General features: G+C 30.2%; 3 protein-coding genes and 1 long non-coding RNA gene across 4 annotated transcripts; 2 read left to right on the top strand and 2 right to left on the bottom strand.

Annotated features, from left to right (window-relative positions):
* Nucleotides 1-576: 576 nt before the first annotated feature.
* On the bottom strand, nt 577-4729 carry LOC116778759 (deoxynucleoside kinase). Its single transcript, XM_032672775.2, has 5 exons — nt 4494-4729; nt 4135-4307; nt 3803-4055; nt 3549-3703; nt 577-1464 (listed from the first exon to the last, which is right to left on the bottom strand). The coding sequence occupies exons 1-5, from the start codon at nt 4528-4530 to the stop codon at nt 1288-1290; spliced, it is 795 nt and encodes a 264-aa protein (XP_032528666.2). The 5' UTR covers nt 4531-4729; the 3' UTR covers nt 577-1287.
* A 1260-nt stretch (nt 4730-5989) lies between these two features.
* Nucleotides 5990-12170, top strand: LOC116778758 (protein disulfide-isomerase A6 homolog). Its single transcript, XM_032672774.2, has 8 exons — nt 5990-6156; nt 6253-6446; nt 6573-6791; nt 8455-8607; nt 9945-10148; nt 10532-10686; nt 11145-11303; nt 11487-12170. The coding sequence occupies exons 1-8, from the start codon at nt 6135-6137 to the stop codon at nt 11641-11643; spliced, it is 1263 nt and encodes a 420-aa protein (XP_032528665.2). The 5' UTR covers nt 5990-6134; the 3' UTR covers nt 11644-12170.
* On the bottom strand, nt 7485-8766 carry LOC116778760 (uncharacterized). The gene is made up of 3 exons (XR_004354143.2): nt 8666-8766; nt 8469-8595; nt 7485-8224 (listed from the first exon to the last, which is right to left on the bottom strand). It is a non-coding gene; the product is annotated as an uncharacterized LOC116778760 (long non-coding RNA).
* A 2584-nt stretch (nt 12171-14754) lies between the features above and the next one.
* LOC116779004 (dolichyl-diphosphooligosaccharide--protein glycosyltransferase subunit 1) lies at nt 14755-16345 on the top strand. Its single transcript, XM_032673129.2, has one exon. It carries the CDS (start codon nt 14795-14797, stop codon nt 16199-16201), a length of 1407 nt encoding a protein of 468 aa, XP_032529020.1. The 5' UTR covers nt 14755-14794; the 3' UTR covers nt 16202-16345.
* Nucleotides 16346-16377: the final 32 nt, after the last annotated feature.

The following is a 16377-nucleotide window of genomic DNA, read 5'->3' on the forward strand; positions in this document are numbered from 1 at the left end:
TGGAAAATTATCGTACATAAAGATCAATTTTATAACTAACATTAACGTATTGAAAAATTCTCTTCAAATACTTCTTCTTCTCGGTTTTGTTGTTACAGCGACATAGAAATGCAATTCGAAATGAAGATGATTTTAATATTTCTTCCATTTAAATATAACATAATGAGATCTAAGACTTGCGCGAGTTTTATTCATTTAAATGAAACAAATATATTTCGGATTTTATTATTATAAAACGAGATGTCTCGTCTGCAGGTGATCACGGTTGCTGAAAACTAACCGAAACGTCGGGATTATGTAGTTTTAAAATAATAAAAACCGCGTAGTATATGTGAAATATATTAGTTTCATTTAAATAAATATAACATATATTAGGTTTACATAAGAAAAGGGAACATTTTTAAGCATCACAAATACAAGAGAGATACATTTCTTTCCATGAAAACTATTACTGCAATTCAGATAATATAACTTCAGATAATTTTGTGATCTATGTACATATCTTTATTTGCTTATATAATTTTCTTATTAACTTTTGAAGTTGAATTATTTAAAAGCAAATTAAAGAGCTAAGACTTTGTTTTATTCCTAATATATTTCACCAATTTAATAAAAAATATACATTAACATACACAACACTTTATTCTTAAATGCGGTACACAAATCAGTTTTAACGACACATAAATACAAATGTTATGATCAATAATCATTAGTCACATTCAGATAAGTAATAAACTTCGTATTACCAAAAATACTAAGATTTTTACACAATTCTTGGTAGTAATAATTGCTGAAAAGTCCATCGGTACATAACATTTGATTAACTAAGATTTTTTACATCTTATTTTAGAAGCTATAATACTATATAAACACTAAATTAATCTATAGTTTTTATTAAGTCAAACTTATTCATAACTTTGTCTACTTATTATAAATTTAAAATGAAAATTTGTGATATTTGTTAAAGAAGAAATCAAATTTATTATTATTATTCATATTCTACAAATAAAATCTATGAAAATCATGACATATAACATATGTTCCTGTAATTTATGTTCTAAAATTATTCAAGGGATCACTATGTACTTGTATGACAGTTGTTATTAACAAAATTTTAGGCAAAAATATCTTTAATATGTCATATTTTATATCTAAAATCAGTTGATTATTCAGTGGTACACAATTAAATCACATTACAGTCATAACTCGATTACTCATATTTTATTTTATATAATTGTTTACCTTTAATACTAGTGATATCATTTTATTAACAGATCATATTATGAATCAAAGTCTCATTTGTGGGACTATTTTGATAGCAGAGCTTGTGATTGGTTTCTTTGGACTTAGTTTGTTCGGCGACTGCATCACAACATTCACAGCCTGCCTCAATATCTGGTGTTCGCTCTTTTTATACTCCTCAGTTATTTGCGACAGGTCCAAATCTGCATCAATCATGAGGACCTGTAATATGTAATTTTTAACATGTTATTATAATCTATCATTATATATGTAAAACAAACATTTTGATGTGTTACTTAAATGACTAATTAGTGCCCACAACTCCACTCCTGCCTTATCCGAAATTCTGTATGAATTAAAGGACTAATTTAAATCAAATTTTACTAGCCATGAACAAAAATTTTAAATAATAACACATATATGATTTAAATTTATGAATATTAATAGTCAAATCCACAATATAAAGTCAGTTCTAATAGGCACATGTTGACCTATCATCAAATAGTGATTTAATACAAACAATGTTTTATCAATAGCAGTAAAAAATTTAGAGTGATCAATCCTTATCACAGATTAAGATTCCGATATATCTGTATAAATCAGATAAAATATTTGTTAAATTATGTAATTATCATAAAAACAATATTGACTTAATATATAAATTAAAATTTTATTTATGTAAGTTAACTATAGATATTTAATTAACCGACAAGAGGACTATAGTTTTATTGGCAAAAGCAGCTGAAATGCTATATTCTAGAATTCACAGGTTCGATATCCGTTTCTGTAATAATTTACCATACTTACTACTTACTATATACCATATTTGCTAGTTTTATTTAAATTCATATGGCTGGTGTTTTTAATGCATTTAGCAAATACTGTTACCGATTACTTACTCCCTTCATTCATTTCAAATTTATTATATTATGAAACAAAGATGTGTCAGACTTTATTCTACTGATTAATACCAAACTTGCAATGAATCATTAACTATAAAAGGATTTTATTTTATAACATTAATATTTTATGTACATTTATAAACATAAATGTAAAGGTAAATGAAGCTAAAAAATCTTTTTGGTATAATAAATACTTTGTTACATCGTAAATAATTTAAGTATGATAGATGGCATGTACCGAATTTATTGAGGAAATTACCGGGAACTGACATGAACTGATCTTATAGTCATTTAAATAAAAATTTAAAATAAGCTCCACTCTCTAATAACAGACATTTGGATTTTTAACTGTGGACCCAATAGTTTAGCAGGTCTTCATAATACATTAAGACAATACCTGATATTAGTTAATGAAGCTTATATATATTGTGAATAGTAAAATGGTATGCAACCCTCAACCTGTCATATAACCCATCAAACATTAAGATAGATATGTTATAATAGCATTTCCCAAGCTGGGTGATAATATCCCTTGTGGCCTGCAAGGGATATTATCAGGCCTAAAAGCTTTGGGGCATTACACAGATACCAAGGGGGTGATTTGTAATTTAATTTAGCCAGATTAAATTGTTGTAGTTCTTCAGTAGGTGATAAAATTGAGCACTTAAAAGTTATTCATTCTGATAGTTCATTTACACTCCCGTACGAGTCCCGAGACGAGGCACGAGACGAAGCCCGAGGTGAGTGTAAATAGTCGCTCGTGGTTCGCGTCTCATCTCACGCCTCGCAGCACTCGCGTCCGGAGCGGTAATATGGGCATGAGTCAAAGGACCTTGCAACAAACGCGAGCGTCGTGTTTACATTCGCGCTCTGATTTCATACAAGTTTTCAACTTTGGGCGTGCAGACTAATCAAAATGGAATGGTCAGAAAACATTCCAGTTTTTGGAACTATGTATTCCAAAAAGAACCAATCATTTGGGATCCCAAAAACAAATTTCATAAAAATAACCAGAAAATGAATGATGCTTGGGTTCAGTGAAGAAATGTGTAACCCTGTACCTGAGTTAAAAAATTAAAAAAAAATATTTGCATAACAGTAGAAACTCAGTAATCTAAGACTTGTTGCCGCTAGCCATTTGAAGTCCTCTATTCTGACTAGCTTGAACATCGAACTCACCACAAGAATGTGAACAGACACTCATTTACCATCAATTGCGCAATACGAGACAAAGCAAAAGACGAGGTACAAGGCAAGAGTGTAACAGTGGGCAATAGATAAAATAACTTCAGAAAACCCTGTGTTTAAACATGCCTATTAGCTGTTTTTTTTAATTATACAAATAATAATGCCATTTGTTGACAGAAAAGGAATATAAATGTAATATGATCAAAAGGTACTTACAGGTGCAGGGCATTCAGCATGTGTGCGGTTCACAAGCCAGTTTTCATGCAATGAATGCAGAGCCTCAAGATAACTCAATGGTACACATTGCTCCTCAGACCTAGCCCTCTTCCTTATTCTCTCATAAACCACCGATGGGGTTGCTCTTAAATATACTAAAATCAATAATAATATTAGTTAAAGTTTCTAATGATGTATATATGATATCCATCTAGCTGGATTTTCTTAATTGAAACTATAAAAACGAACCGTACCTATAAGGTCCACCTCAATGGGTATCTCTCGGTCAATGAACCTGAACCATTCGTCTAAAACCGCAAACTGCGCCGGATGAATGGTTCCCTCTTTTCTCATATGTTCCACAAAACAATAGCGCGCACTGTATAGAGACCGCTCCATCAACTTCACAGGAGTCGACGTAGGACGCCGGTGCATCTCTAACATAGTCATCGCTACGTAGGATTGAAATGTCATAGCCCATTTCGCAGGATCTTTGTACATTAAATCCTACAAAATAGTACTTAATAATAGAATAATATAATTATAGAAATAATATATACATTATAGTTATAAATGTGTCTAGTACCAAAAGGTTCCATCCCCGTAAATTGCGCCATTCTTCAACAGGTTCCGTCAGCAACGATATATCCTCAAATTGTTTAAAATGTTCTACAAACGTTGTTTTACCACTACCGATATTGCCCTCTACGAGGACGGTAAAAGGTCTTGAATTGAGTGACGTCATCGCAAATTTCGTCGCTGTGAAATGTAGGAAACTTTTACTAACAATAAGTACTAACTGATTCCCGAGACTCGTATCTCGATACAAGCAAACAACAAGGTTTGCCGCCAAAAAGCGTTGACAGATGATAATGTTGGCGACTTCCAGACGTCAATTTCTAACAAAAAAAACATGGTTGGATAACCTCAAAAACATTACCGTACCTTTTTCATATAAAATACCGATCCTTCGAAGTATCATAGTATCCACACACAAAGCTTTCAAAGTGTTCCATCAATTTTTTTTAAAACCCTTAATGTACCTACACCAATATAACATTAAAATTTTAACAAAGTTCCATAAACATTAAAATCTATATGATTACTATAACTTATGGAATGTCAAATACTCTTCTGTCTCGGTTTGGAAACTCGGTATTTAATGTCGGTCACGTACGTGTCACCAATTCAAAAAATAATAAAAAAAAATTTTATTACAGTATATTACGGAAGTATTATCAAATTGTGTTGAGTATTAAATCCATAATAGCATAGATAATATAATATTTTGAACGCCTTTATTTACATCAGAAATGTCAAGTAAAGTTCGTGTTTATAGTATTTTTTTCGAATTAAAAACAATTATACAATATATTAGATTGTTATAAAGACTCTATATTTAAAATTCCCTTATTGATCCAATTTAACCATCAAATTTTATAACAACAACAGAGTACCTTGTTTCGTATAATCTATAAATTGAAAATTTTGTTTACTTCTTTAGGTTTATTTATTATATTTAATAATATTATTGATATGAATAAGTAACCTCTTTAATAAATTAGTAAATAATAGATTTTTCTACAATTATTAGTTGTATTTATTTATTGCATCTTCTCTTATTCATCATCTCTCTCTTTTTATCTCCTATCGTTCACAAAATTACATACCTATTCCTGTTCATTTCTCCATTGTTTCAACTAATTACAAGAAAATATAAATATAAAATAAAAATATAATAGATAATATGCTCGTCATTAAGAAGATTGTCAGCTTTGAATGCTAACGGAGGATAGAGCATTCTGTTTTTTAGTTCTCTTTACGTCTAATAGTGTTGTAGTAAAAGTAGACCACAGAATTTGTTATATTTATATTATATCTTAACAACAAATATACTAATGAGGTGAAAAATATTATTTATTCTAAGAGATAGATCTAATTATTCGAATTGACTTTGTTTTATATAAAAAATATCAGACAAGGGAGGACAGCAAGACAATCTTTCGTATGATAGTCATTTTGTTCTGTTGTGCAGAATTTAAATAAACAATATTTATTAATTTCTGGCTTATTTTCTGGTTTTAAGTATAATAAATGTTTTGTTCATAATATATTATAATTATATTTAAAGCTATTGGTTCATTCCCACTTTAATCGTCGAATATTTTGTCAATGTTAGTTTTCATTTGTTGGACGAATTATAATCTGGAGTACTGTGGGGAGAAAACACGAAGGAGTTTGTCGAATGGAATATATGCGTTTATTTCATTACTTTTATTATTATTTATAATATATTATTATAATCTATAAATTGTTACATTCTTCAAATCACTTCCATTTTTCTCGATACAAGCAAAACAAAGTGGCGGGTAAATTGATTCAACCAATAGGACATATCCACGAATTCCATTGACAATTTAAGTATCTTGTCCATGATATTTTGGCAAGAGAATCGATCGTACTGACTGACGTGTTGTTCAAAAGTTTCATTGTTCACGTAGTTTTGAAAAGGGTAACAGAGAAACATTTTTATTTTTACACAGTTGTTTTTAATTTACAATACATAGGTATATTATTCTAGAAACGATGTTGCATTTACGCTTATTAGGTAAGTTTAAATAAAGTTAACTAGTGTGAAATTATACTTCATGGATAGTAATTCCCATTTCGGCGTTTGAAAATATTTATATATTGTTGTTTTTAGGTGTTATTTTATTTTTTACGGGAACATATGCATTATATGACGCACATTCAGATGTCGTGGAATTAACTCCCAATAATTTTGAAAGACTTGTTACAAAATCTGATGAAGTGTGGATCGTGGAGTTCTTTGCCCCTTGGTGCGGTCACTGTAAGAACCTAGTTCCCGAATATTCCAAAGCTGCACGTGCTTTAAAGGTAAAAAAATATTTTATTTTTAGAACTTCTAATCTTATATGCGTAGGTGTAAGTGCTGCCTAGTGTATATTCATTAAAATGTTTACACCAACTAAAAGACTTATACTTTTATTGCTCAATTTACAGGGTATAGTGAAAGTGGGAGCTTTAGATGCAGATAGCTATAAAGAGTTTGCTCAGAAATATGGTGTCACTGGTTTTCCTACTATCAAAGTGTTCACCGGCTCTAAGCACACTCCATATCAGGGTCAGAGAACTGCTGAAGCCTTTGTTGATGCCGCTCTGAAGGCGGCCAAGGACAAGGCATATGACAGCCTCGGCAAGAAAGCGAAGAGTTCTGATAAGGTAAATTTTTTAAAAAGGCTTAATTCACGTTTACAATTCTTTCAGAGCGGATATTAAAAATTTAAGATAATTCTTAATCCACTACAATATATTATTAAGAGAAACAAAATTGCAATAAAACATTATGTACAAATAAAACAAAATAATTTTGAAAATCCCAAACTTAGTTATTTTTGTTACATTATAAATAAATAAGTATATAATTAGCAGAACACAAAGAAAAGATTGTACGGTTACAATATACCTTGGAAAAAGATCCAACGGAAAGATGCGAAACCTATTGATAATCCAACATTAATTTCATCCCTGAAAAAAGTCAGATTTAATGCGATCCAAGAGCAACTGTTCCGTAAAATAGCATCAAGTTACGAGAAACCAAAAATTATCAGAGTGAATAAATTTCGTTTGAAGAAAAAAATTAACGGCACATGGATATATATATAAATATTATAATATTCTGTTTCAAATATTTAAACTGTTCTTTGTAATTATATGAATGTTTCACTCGCAGACACACCTAATATTTTAATTAGGATAATAAATCTCAGTAAAAAATGACGTCCTCTAAAAATACTAAATTATGATTACCAATCAAAATTTAAGTTTTTCTCAAAATAAATAAATAAATATAGTTATTATTTAAAGTAACTTCTCTGGAATTTTTCATTAAAGGTTACGAACATAAAAGCCATGTTGAATACAAAAAATTTAATTCACATAAATGATTATATTATGATGGCAATAATAAAATTGGTCACAGTCTTATTTTAATGAAACTATAAAAAAAAAAGAGTCACAGAGTAAAATCTTTGTAAACATTATCACACTTACAGGAACTATTTTATGGTTTGTTATTAAGTTATAAATATATTTTTATTCTGTTATAAATTTACTATATATGTTGTATTTAAGATTTAGTGTTTTTTAAACTAGCAGACTTCATAGTATATATATAGATTATAGACATACCTTTATGGCAGGTATTTTAATTAATCTTTGAATTTCTTAAGCAATGAGTATTGTATTTTATTCCAATATGCATAATGTTTATATTACGGGGTTAACAACTTATTATCTTCAATGTGTTTGCATAACACAATACTTTGGTCTTATCACTAAATACTGGCTGGTTCATATAATTTTCGTTCTTCCTTATATTCTTAAAATTATTATTGGAGTTTTTTTTTTTCTTTATTAAGGTATAATTTATTTTATTTAAGAGACATTGTCTCTATGATTTTAAGGTTTAAAAGATACACGCCCACGCAAACGGCTTTCTAGTACGTTCTTTCGAGCGCGGCATTATGTCGAAAGTATTTTTTTATGTTGCTAATACGGTTTAAGGTTTGAAATAAATCAACAGTCGCCTGCGTGCTCCCACACAACACGATGTAATTTTTATTTTAATGAGACGTCAGCTACATCTTTGTTCCCTGTAAAAGAAAATCATTGTATTCTAATAAATATATACAAATATTACTTTTTTTCCACGCATGACACTACAATTACGTTATCCGAGTACAAACACTGCTTAGTAAGAAATATTATATACAGAACCGCTTGCATAGTTCAAATATATGTTAGCATTCTTAATTTAAAAACAATTCGTGTAACAAAGTGTGTTGTGACTTATGTTTATACAAAATATATATATTTTTTGCAGTCTGACGTCATAACCTTGACGGATGAAAACTTCAATAAGTTGGTTTTGGAGAGCGATGACATGTGGCTCGTTGAGTTCTTCGCCCCTTGGTGTGGACACTGCAAGAATCTCGAACCTCACTGGGCTAAGGCTGCCACTGAACTAAAGGGCAAGGTAATATTAACTATATGTATATCAAATATAAAACATGAAACTATATTACAACACCCACACTCTCGTTTCCGAGGCGATCGCAGCTTGCACTAACTCGATACATAAAAACTGCAATATCAAATACCCATAACCGACTTGTTTATTAAAAAAAAAACACATTTAATTTTCACACCATGAAGGTTGTTTATTTAATTTATATCATAAATATGTTTGACGCCTATTAGTCTTATTTAACTGATAATCTCGCTAATTAGAAGCATGACATATTTTGTATATGTGAATGTAATTTTATTTCAAATGTTTTTTTATATTAATTCCATTCAAATTTATCGTATATGTTTTATACGGTCATAAAATCTGTGTTGTGTTTAGAGTTTTACGTGTATCCAACAACATATAAAAATTCCTCGTTTTCCAACGAATATCTTAAGTATGATTGTTTACTTTTTTGACTTTTTAAAATTTCATTAAATTTTAAAAATTCCCCAACGCATTAAAGGTCTTTTAATAGTTATACAGTATACTTTCGTGTGAGACACTTAATTTAGTAATCTTACCTCAAAAATGCCCTACATAATTTTGGAAACAAGTTGATCTTATTTTGCTGGACCGATAACAAACAAACTTGTCTAAGCAACAGTTCAAGAAAAGTGGCTTTCAAATGAAAAGAACTACTCGAAATTGGTCACTCCGTTTCAGAGCTAGGATGACACACTCAAACACCGCACTAATTCATGAAAGCACGCAACACGAGTGTTCAAAACGAGCCACATTTGATTTTTTTTGTAGCCCCATTCCTCTTGAATATCATTAGTGTACATTTATCATTCAAAATAGACTATTGTCATATCAAAGTCTTTATGAATTTAATCCAAACTAAGACTATAATAGAATATCCGTGATCACGGTTGCGGTAAAGTAACCGAAACGTCGGGAGTACGTAGTTTTAGAGTAAGTAGTAATGCGAAATTTTTAGTTTCATTCAAATGAATACTCGCGAAAGTCTTAGATGTCATTATACATATAATATAATATAATATAATATAATATAATATAATATAATATAATATAATATAATATAATATAATATAATATAATATAATATAATATAATATAATATAATATAATATAATATAATATAATATAATATAATATAATAATATAATATAATAATATAATATAATATAATATAATATAATATAATATAATATAATATAATATAATATAATATAATATAATATAATATAATATAATATAATATAATATAATATAATATAATATAATATAATATAATATAATATAATATAATATGATATGATATAATATTGAAATTTCAGATCAAACTGGGTGCAGTGGACGCGACAGTACACCAGGTGTTGGCCTCCCGGTACCAAGTACAAGGATACCCTACAATCAAATACTTCCCGTCCGGAAAGAAGGATAATGCTGAAGAATACAACGGAGGCAGAACTTCCAGTGACATCGTGTCATGGGCGCTTGAGAAACTCGCTGAAAATATTGCACCACCAGAAGTTGTACAGGTAATTATACATATATATGTCCGTATAATTCTATTAAATTCTGTCATATTTCATCTCAGCACATATTAGTAGCAACATGTTTATGAATGAAAACTAACTTAACTGTAACTGTTCAAACGTGTGTTGAGATAATTTTTCTCATACATTAAAATTCTGTGCATTTGAGAATATCAGAATTAGGATTTCAGTGTGAATACTTTACTGTAGAAAGCTAGCTAGTAATTTCTTATCAAGTTACTTTAAAAGAAACAATACATCTATAATAATCTAGAATTGTTAGTAAGTTTTCAACAAAGTAATTGCAATCTTGTACATATATAATCTTAATGTGTACATGAAAAATATTATAATAACGTTTTAAATGATCCCAATATCTTAACCAGGTCATTGACCCAGCCACCATGAGTGAATGTAGCGAGAAGCCTCTATGTGTGGTGTCAGTACTACCTCATATATTGGACTGTGACGCCGCCTGCAGGAACTCATACATCGATATCCTCAGAAGACTCGGAGAGAAATACAAGAACAAAATGTGGGGGTAGGTTTGATCACACATATAATATGATACTTATAAGTAGTCATAGGAATTCCTTATTATATAAATTTTATTACATCTAGCCTTATAAAGCAATCAGATGTTTGTTATTATCCGGAAAATATACACCTTTAAGAGGAAGGTTGAGCCTGTCCAGAACTAACAAGAATTCATTCTTAGAACGTACTTCGAAGACAGCCGTAGTAGGCTCGTTTCAAATTTGGTTAGGTAGGAAGAGGAGCAAGGACGGTGGAGGTGAGCGTTTAACGCGCGTTAGATAAGACCCCTTAAACCTAAACCTGGGTGGTAAGGCCCAGGCACTGTTGAAGCTCCTCTCCCGCCAACGCGATGGACCCGCCGCCCGCACGGTGAATTCAAGGAATGCTGAGAAGCCTTGTCTCATTAAATATGTATTGGAACTATAAAATAATGCTTAACTGTAAATTTTAATATAATTCTAGATGGGTGTGGACGGAAGCGGGAGCTCAGTCGTCACTGGAAGATGCTCTTGAAATAGGAGGCTTTGGCTACCCCGCCATGGCTGTAGTAAACGCTAAGAAACTGAAGTTCAGTACACTGCGAGGGTCCTTCTCTGAGACAGGAATCAACGAGTTCCTTAGGTATGATATATGAGCACAGTCCACAAACTAACACATAATAACTTACTTTATGCTAAAATTTTAAACCATTTAGTATATACTTGTAATTCTTATACAATAACTTAAAAACTATCACATAATATTATTTAAGTATTGTATTTATTTTAATTGTTTCATAAATATTATATAAATTGTGTATTACAGGGACCTATCGTTTGGCCGAGGTCAAACCGCTCCAGTCCGAGGTGCAGAAATGCCAAAAATTGTTACACAGGATCCTTGGGATGGTAAAGACGGTGAATTACCCCTGGAAGAGGACATCGACCTCTCAGATATAGATCTCGAGAAAGATGAATTGTAAATGACTGATTTAGAATTAAATGTAAATTCTCAGTGTAATTTGCTTTTTAATAATGGTAACATTAGTTTACTGCGCAGGAAGTGTGATGTGGACATACAAGTTGGGTGTAAAATTATGAATAGCGCTCTAAAATTTGAATGCTTTGTGTTTTTAGTGATGAAACTTCATTAACATATTAATAGAACTTTTTTTTTCGTGTCAGTGTTGTAAGACTTTAACATTTCATACTTAAACCTATATACTAATATGATATTCATTATACAAAAGTGAAAGATACGGTTTTTAAATTTTATTATATACTTAGTCTTTGTAATAAGAAAAGTTTTTTGAAATTTATATTTATCAGTTTCAGTTTTGCTTTGAGATGTTTATTATAACTTATAATTAATAATTAAAGTACATAATATGGAGGACTATACACAAATGTTAAGCAAATCCATAAAAATATCTCGCCAGCATATCTTCCATGTTTAAGCATTTACTGTCGCCAAAATTAAAAGTTAAAAAAATAAATTACTACATAACCATATCACCTTTTCTTTAAAAGCACCCTAATAATTAAGTAAAACAGATTGTAACTATAACTATTATCCTCCTATCATTACAATGACCGATCTTAACCCACATTACAGAAGACTTATACTTTTGAATACTAACGGTAGACGGTTGAGAAAAAAATCTTTGTTCACGACGAAAATTACAAAGATTACTCAATTATTTAAGTAAAATCATTTAAAGCTATGAAATATAGTTTTTGTGGAACAGTAAAAGATTAGATGTCTTATCTCATTATTAGAAGTAAGTCTGAATAACAAAAACTGTCATGGAAATTCCTGTTAAACTAAGGACTATAAGGCTATAATTATTATTTAAGTGGATGAGTCTATCTGTGAAAAAAAAATTGATACTTTTGAATTTTTTACTTAAAAACCGTTTTATATAGGACACAGGAATAATACAAAACAAAATAAATTAATTTCATTAAAAGAAATGTATTAAAAAATTTAGCTTAACTAATATTACGTTAATCAAGATGACAATACATGTGATTGTGCACCGATAAAAAAAATATGTAAAAATCAATACTGTTCAAATACTTAGTGGGCACTTAGATAAGGTAGGACGAAACGCTCATACCACAAGGTTAGCAAACACTCCACAATGATATGTATAGAAAATGTTTTTAATACAGGTAATAATGTGTTATTACTGTCCAAAATACATTGACCAATGTCCCTACAAACCGACGGACTTTGAATATTTTGATAAATGCATATCTCTACCATTAAAGTGGATAGTTATACAAATTTATATTATCATAATAAAAATACTCGCACTATATGTGACAGGTTTTTATTTTATTTGATATAAATGTAAAAAATAATACCTTAAAAATAACTATGTGTTTAGATCACTGAATCTGTCAATAAGTACAGCAGAATGTTATATATTTTATACTTTAGCCAGAATAATTAACTAAAATTATAGTACATTTTTATATGTTATAATTAAATAGGAATAACCACTTATATGTAAAAATAAGCTTTAGTAATTTTTGTTTTCATAACTTGTTATGTATTTTAAAATATTTATTCACATATTAAAATTGTATAGCAACTGGACACAAACTACCTTCTTTTAAGTTAAAATATGAGTTATTATTTGTTAAATAATTTTAATTGTATTTTAATAACCAGTATTACATTAAATTCTACAGTTATTAAGTCTTTATTTTGGCTGGATTAAAAGCATTATAAATGTCTATCATACAAATTATTATATAAAGATAATATTTTTATATCAAAGATAGCACTGTGTTGTACTAAAAATACTAAACAATTTAAATTTATACTAGCATGTTATACACCAATAACTTACCTCTTAAATTATTTCGAGCATTCAAACATGGAAAGTTTTACAAACAGATCATATATCATCTAGATTTTTAGATTACATTTTATCTTATATTTATACTAAGGTATATAGTTAAGACAATATTTTTTGTATAAAAAGTTGGTCCAAAACAGTCTTATATGTAATAAAAAATAAACATGTGCACTTGTACAAATCACAACCAACATTATAATAGAGATTATATGTCTAAGTAAAAAATTACATTCAAATCACTAGGTCTTCTTTGTTGCAACTAATTATTGTAATTTGGAAGATTTAGTATTATTTAAGTTAATCATCATATTTTAACATGGTGGGTGATGTTACTTAGCTCAACACTTAAGTAATGAATGCCAGTGGGTCATACTTTCGAGACTTCTTACATAGAATGGGATAGCATATTGAAAAATAATACATGCCAGCTATAGCTAAAATACATGAAACAACGATAGTTACAATACCCCACGCAGACAAACCCAGACCTCTGCGCGCAGGTTGAGTTGGTAAGCCACCAGAAGTAAGTGATGACTTCGCTCTAGCACCTTCCTTGTTGGTTCTTACGTTTTTGCTACCATATCCTCGATTACGAAACGCTTCACACGAAGATACACATAAATTAATAACTGAAACAAAGTAAATTATGAATCAAAAAATGATTAACGCAATTATCTTAGTATCAATAACAAAAAAAAAGTCACTCACCTAATAAAATAAGAGTTAAACGAATAATTATTTTAAACATTTTTAAAACTTTGAACTTCCGTTCTTCCGATAATTATAGTTTTATAATATTTGTTTAGTTTAATAAAATGGAATCATTATATATTTTTATATTATTTACAAAAACTCGGCGTCAAGTTTCAGAAAAAGTTTGTTTGAAGTTTTGATCTAAGAAAATTACTTATTGTATTACACTATTTCTGTGATATATTGATACTTCTGGCTTTCTGAGGACTGGGACCATAAAGTCCTAATTCCAAGGAAAGCATAGACGACAAAAAAGTTTTATAATAAATTTTAAATTAGTCATATGTATAAGCTGACAGTTTCAAGTTTATAACAACAATAATATTTATAACCTCATGTTATAAATTAAACGAAACATGGTTTTATTCTTAGTTAAAACTTTTTTCGACACAGAATATAAAACATTGTCACTAAAACATGGCAATATTCTAATAATACGTATTTCCGGAATTTCTGCTGGCGTGTACTTCCGCTTAGTGCGTTGATCTTCATTGTCAAATGTCAAAAGAAAATGTTACCGGCGATGGCTAAAATACAATTCTTTGCTTTTATTTTATTATATGTTGCTTCTAATTGCATCAGTGTAAACGTCGATAATATTTCTAGTGATGTAAGAATTAAAAATGTTGATAGATCGATCGATATATCTTCACAGCTTGTGAAAACATCGTCTAAAATAACCTTTGAAAATACAGGAAAAGTGCCGGTGAAACAATTTCTTTTAGCTGTTGAAGGTGCGGCTAAAAACAACTTGGCTTTTATTGGTGCCAGAGATAGCAATAACAAAGATTTGCGGCTTGTGGAAACAACAGTCAAAGGATATGATAACGTAAAATTTTGGCGTGTAGAGTTAAAGGAATCTGTTAATGCTGCGGCCAGTGCAGTCATTACGTCTGATGCAGTGTTCTCTAAAGCATTGTTACCACACCCAACAGCAATAACTCAGCAAGAAGACCAACTTGTCAAATACAACAGTAATTTGTACTTTTATTCACCATACAAAGTGTTAACACAGAAAACAACAGTCGTATTAAATACTAAATCAGTTGAATCATTCACAAAAGTTAAGCCTTTCTCCCAACAAGATGGCAATATTAACTATGGTCCATACTCAAACATTGAGCCATTTACAGAGAAAGAACTCAGTCTCCATTATAAGAATAACTCCCCATTCCTTACTGTGACTCGTTTGGAGCGACTTATTGAAGTATCTCATTGGGGTAACATTGCTATTGAAGAAATCATTGAAATTGAACATAGTGGGGCAAAGTTGAAAGGCCCATTTTCAAGGTATGATTATCAACAGGACCACCACAGTGGACCCGCAAGTGTAAGGTCTTACAAGACTCTACTGCCAGCATCAGCCTCTGATGTTTATTACCGAGACACTAATGGTAACATCTCAACATCCAACATGAAAGTAAAGAAAGATTCAGTTGAATTGGACTTAAGGCCCAGATACCCACTGTTTGGTGGTTGGAGGTCACACTACACATTAGGTTACAATGTCCCCAGCTACGAATACCTCTACCACTCTGGAAACGAATATTTACTAAAGATGAGAGCGGTGGATCATGTTTTTGATGATATGCAAATAGATGAACTTGTCACAAAAATTATATTACCCGAAGGCTCAACAAGTATTAAAATTAATTTCCCATTTGCTGTCACTAGACTGCCCGATAGTCTGCACTACACATATCTAGACACCAAGGGTCGTCCAGTGATTACATTCAAAAAGAGCAATGTCGTTGAAAATCACATACAAGATTTTCAACTTCGTTACACATTCCCGAGAATCCTGATGTTACAAGAGCCTCTGTTAGTGGTTGGCTTCCTCTATGCGTTATTCTTGTGTGTTATTGTGTATGTACGGCTGGATTTCTCCATACACAAGCCTGAACATCTAAAAGAGTAAATTAAATGTGCTCTAGCAGACGCTAAGTTATGTATGATTGCAATTTTTTGCTAATATGTATTGCAAAATAGCATGGGTTGAGCACTTACACTAATTTATATTTTAGTCTCAAATTGTGTTGAGAAATAAATTGATAAAATAAAATGTTGTTTTATTTTGAATAATATATTTTTTTA

This window comes from Danaus plexippus, chromosome 6 (genome assembly GCF_018135715.1).
Source record: "Danaus plexippus chromosome 6, MEX_DaPlex, whole genome shotgun sequence".
Classification (NCBI taxonomy): Eukaryota; Metazoa; Arthropoda; class Insecta; order Lepidoptera; family Nymphalidae; genus Danaus; species Danaus plexippus.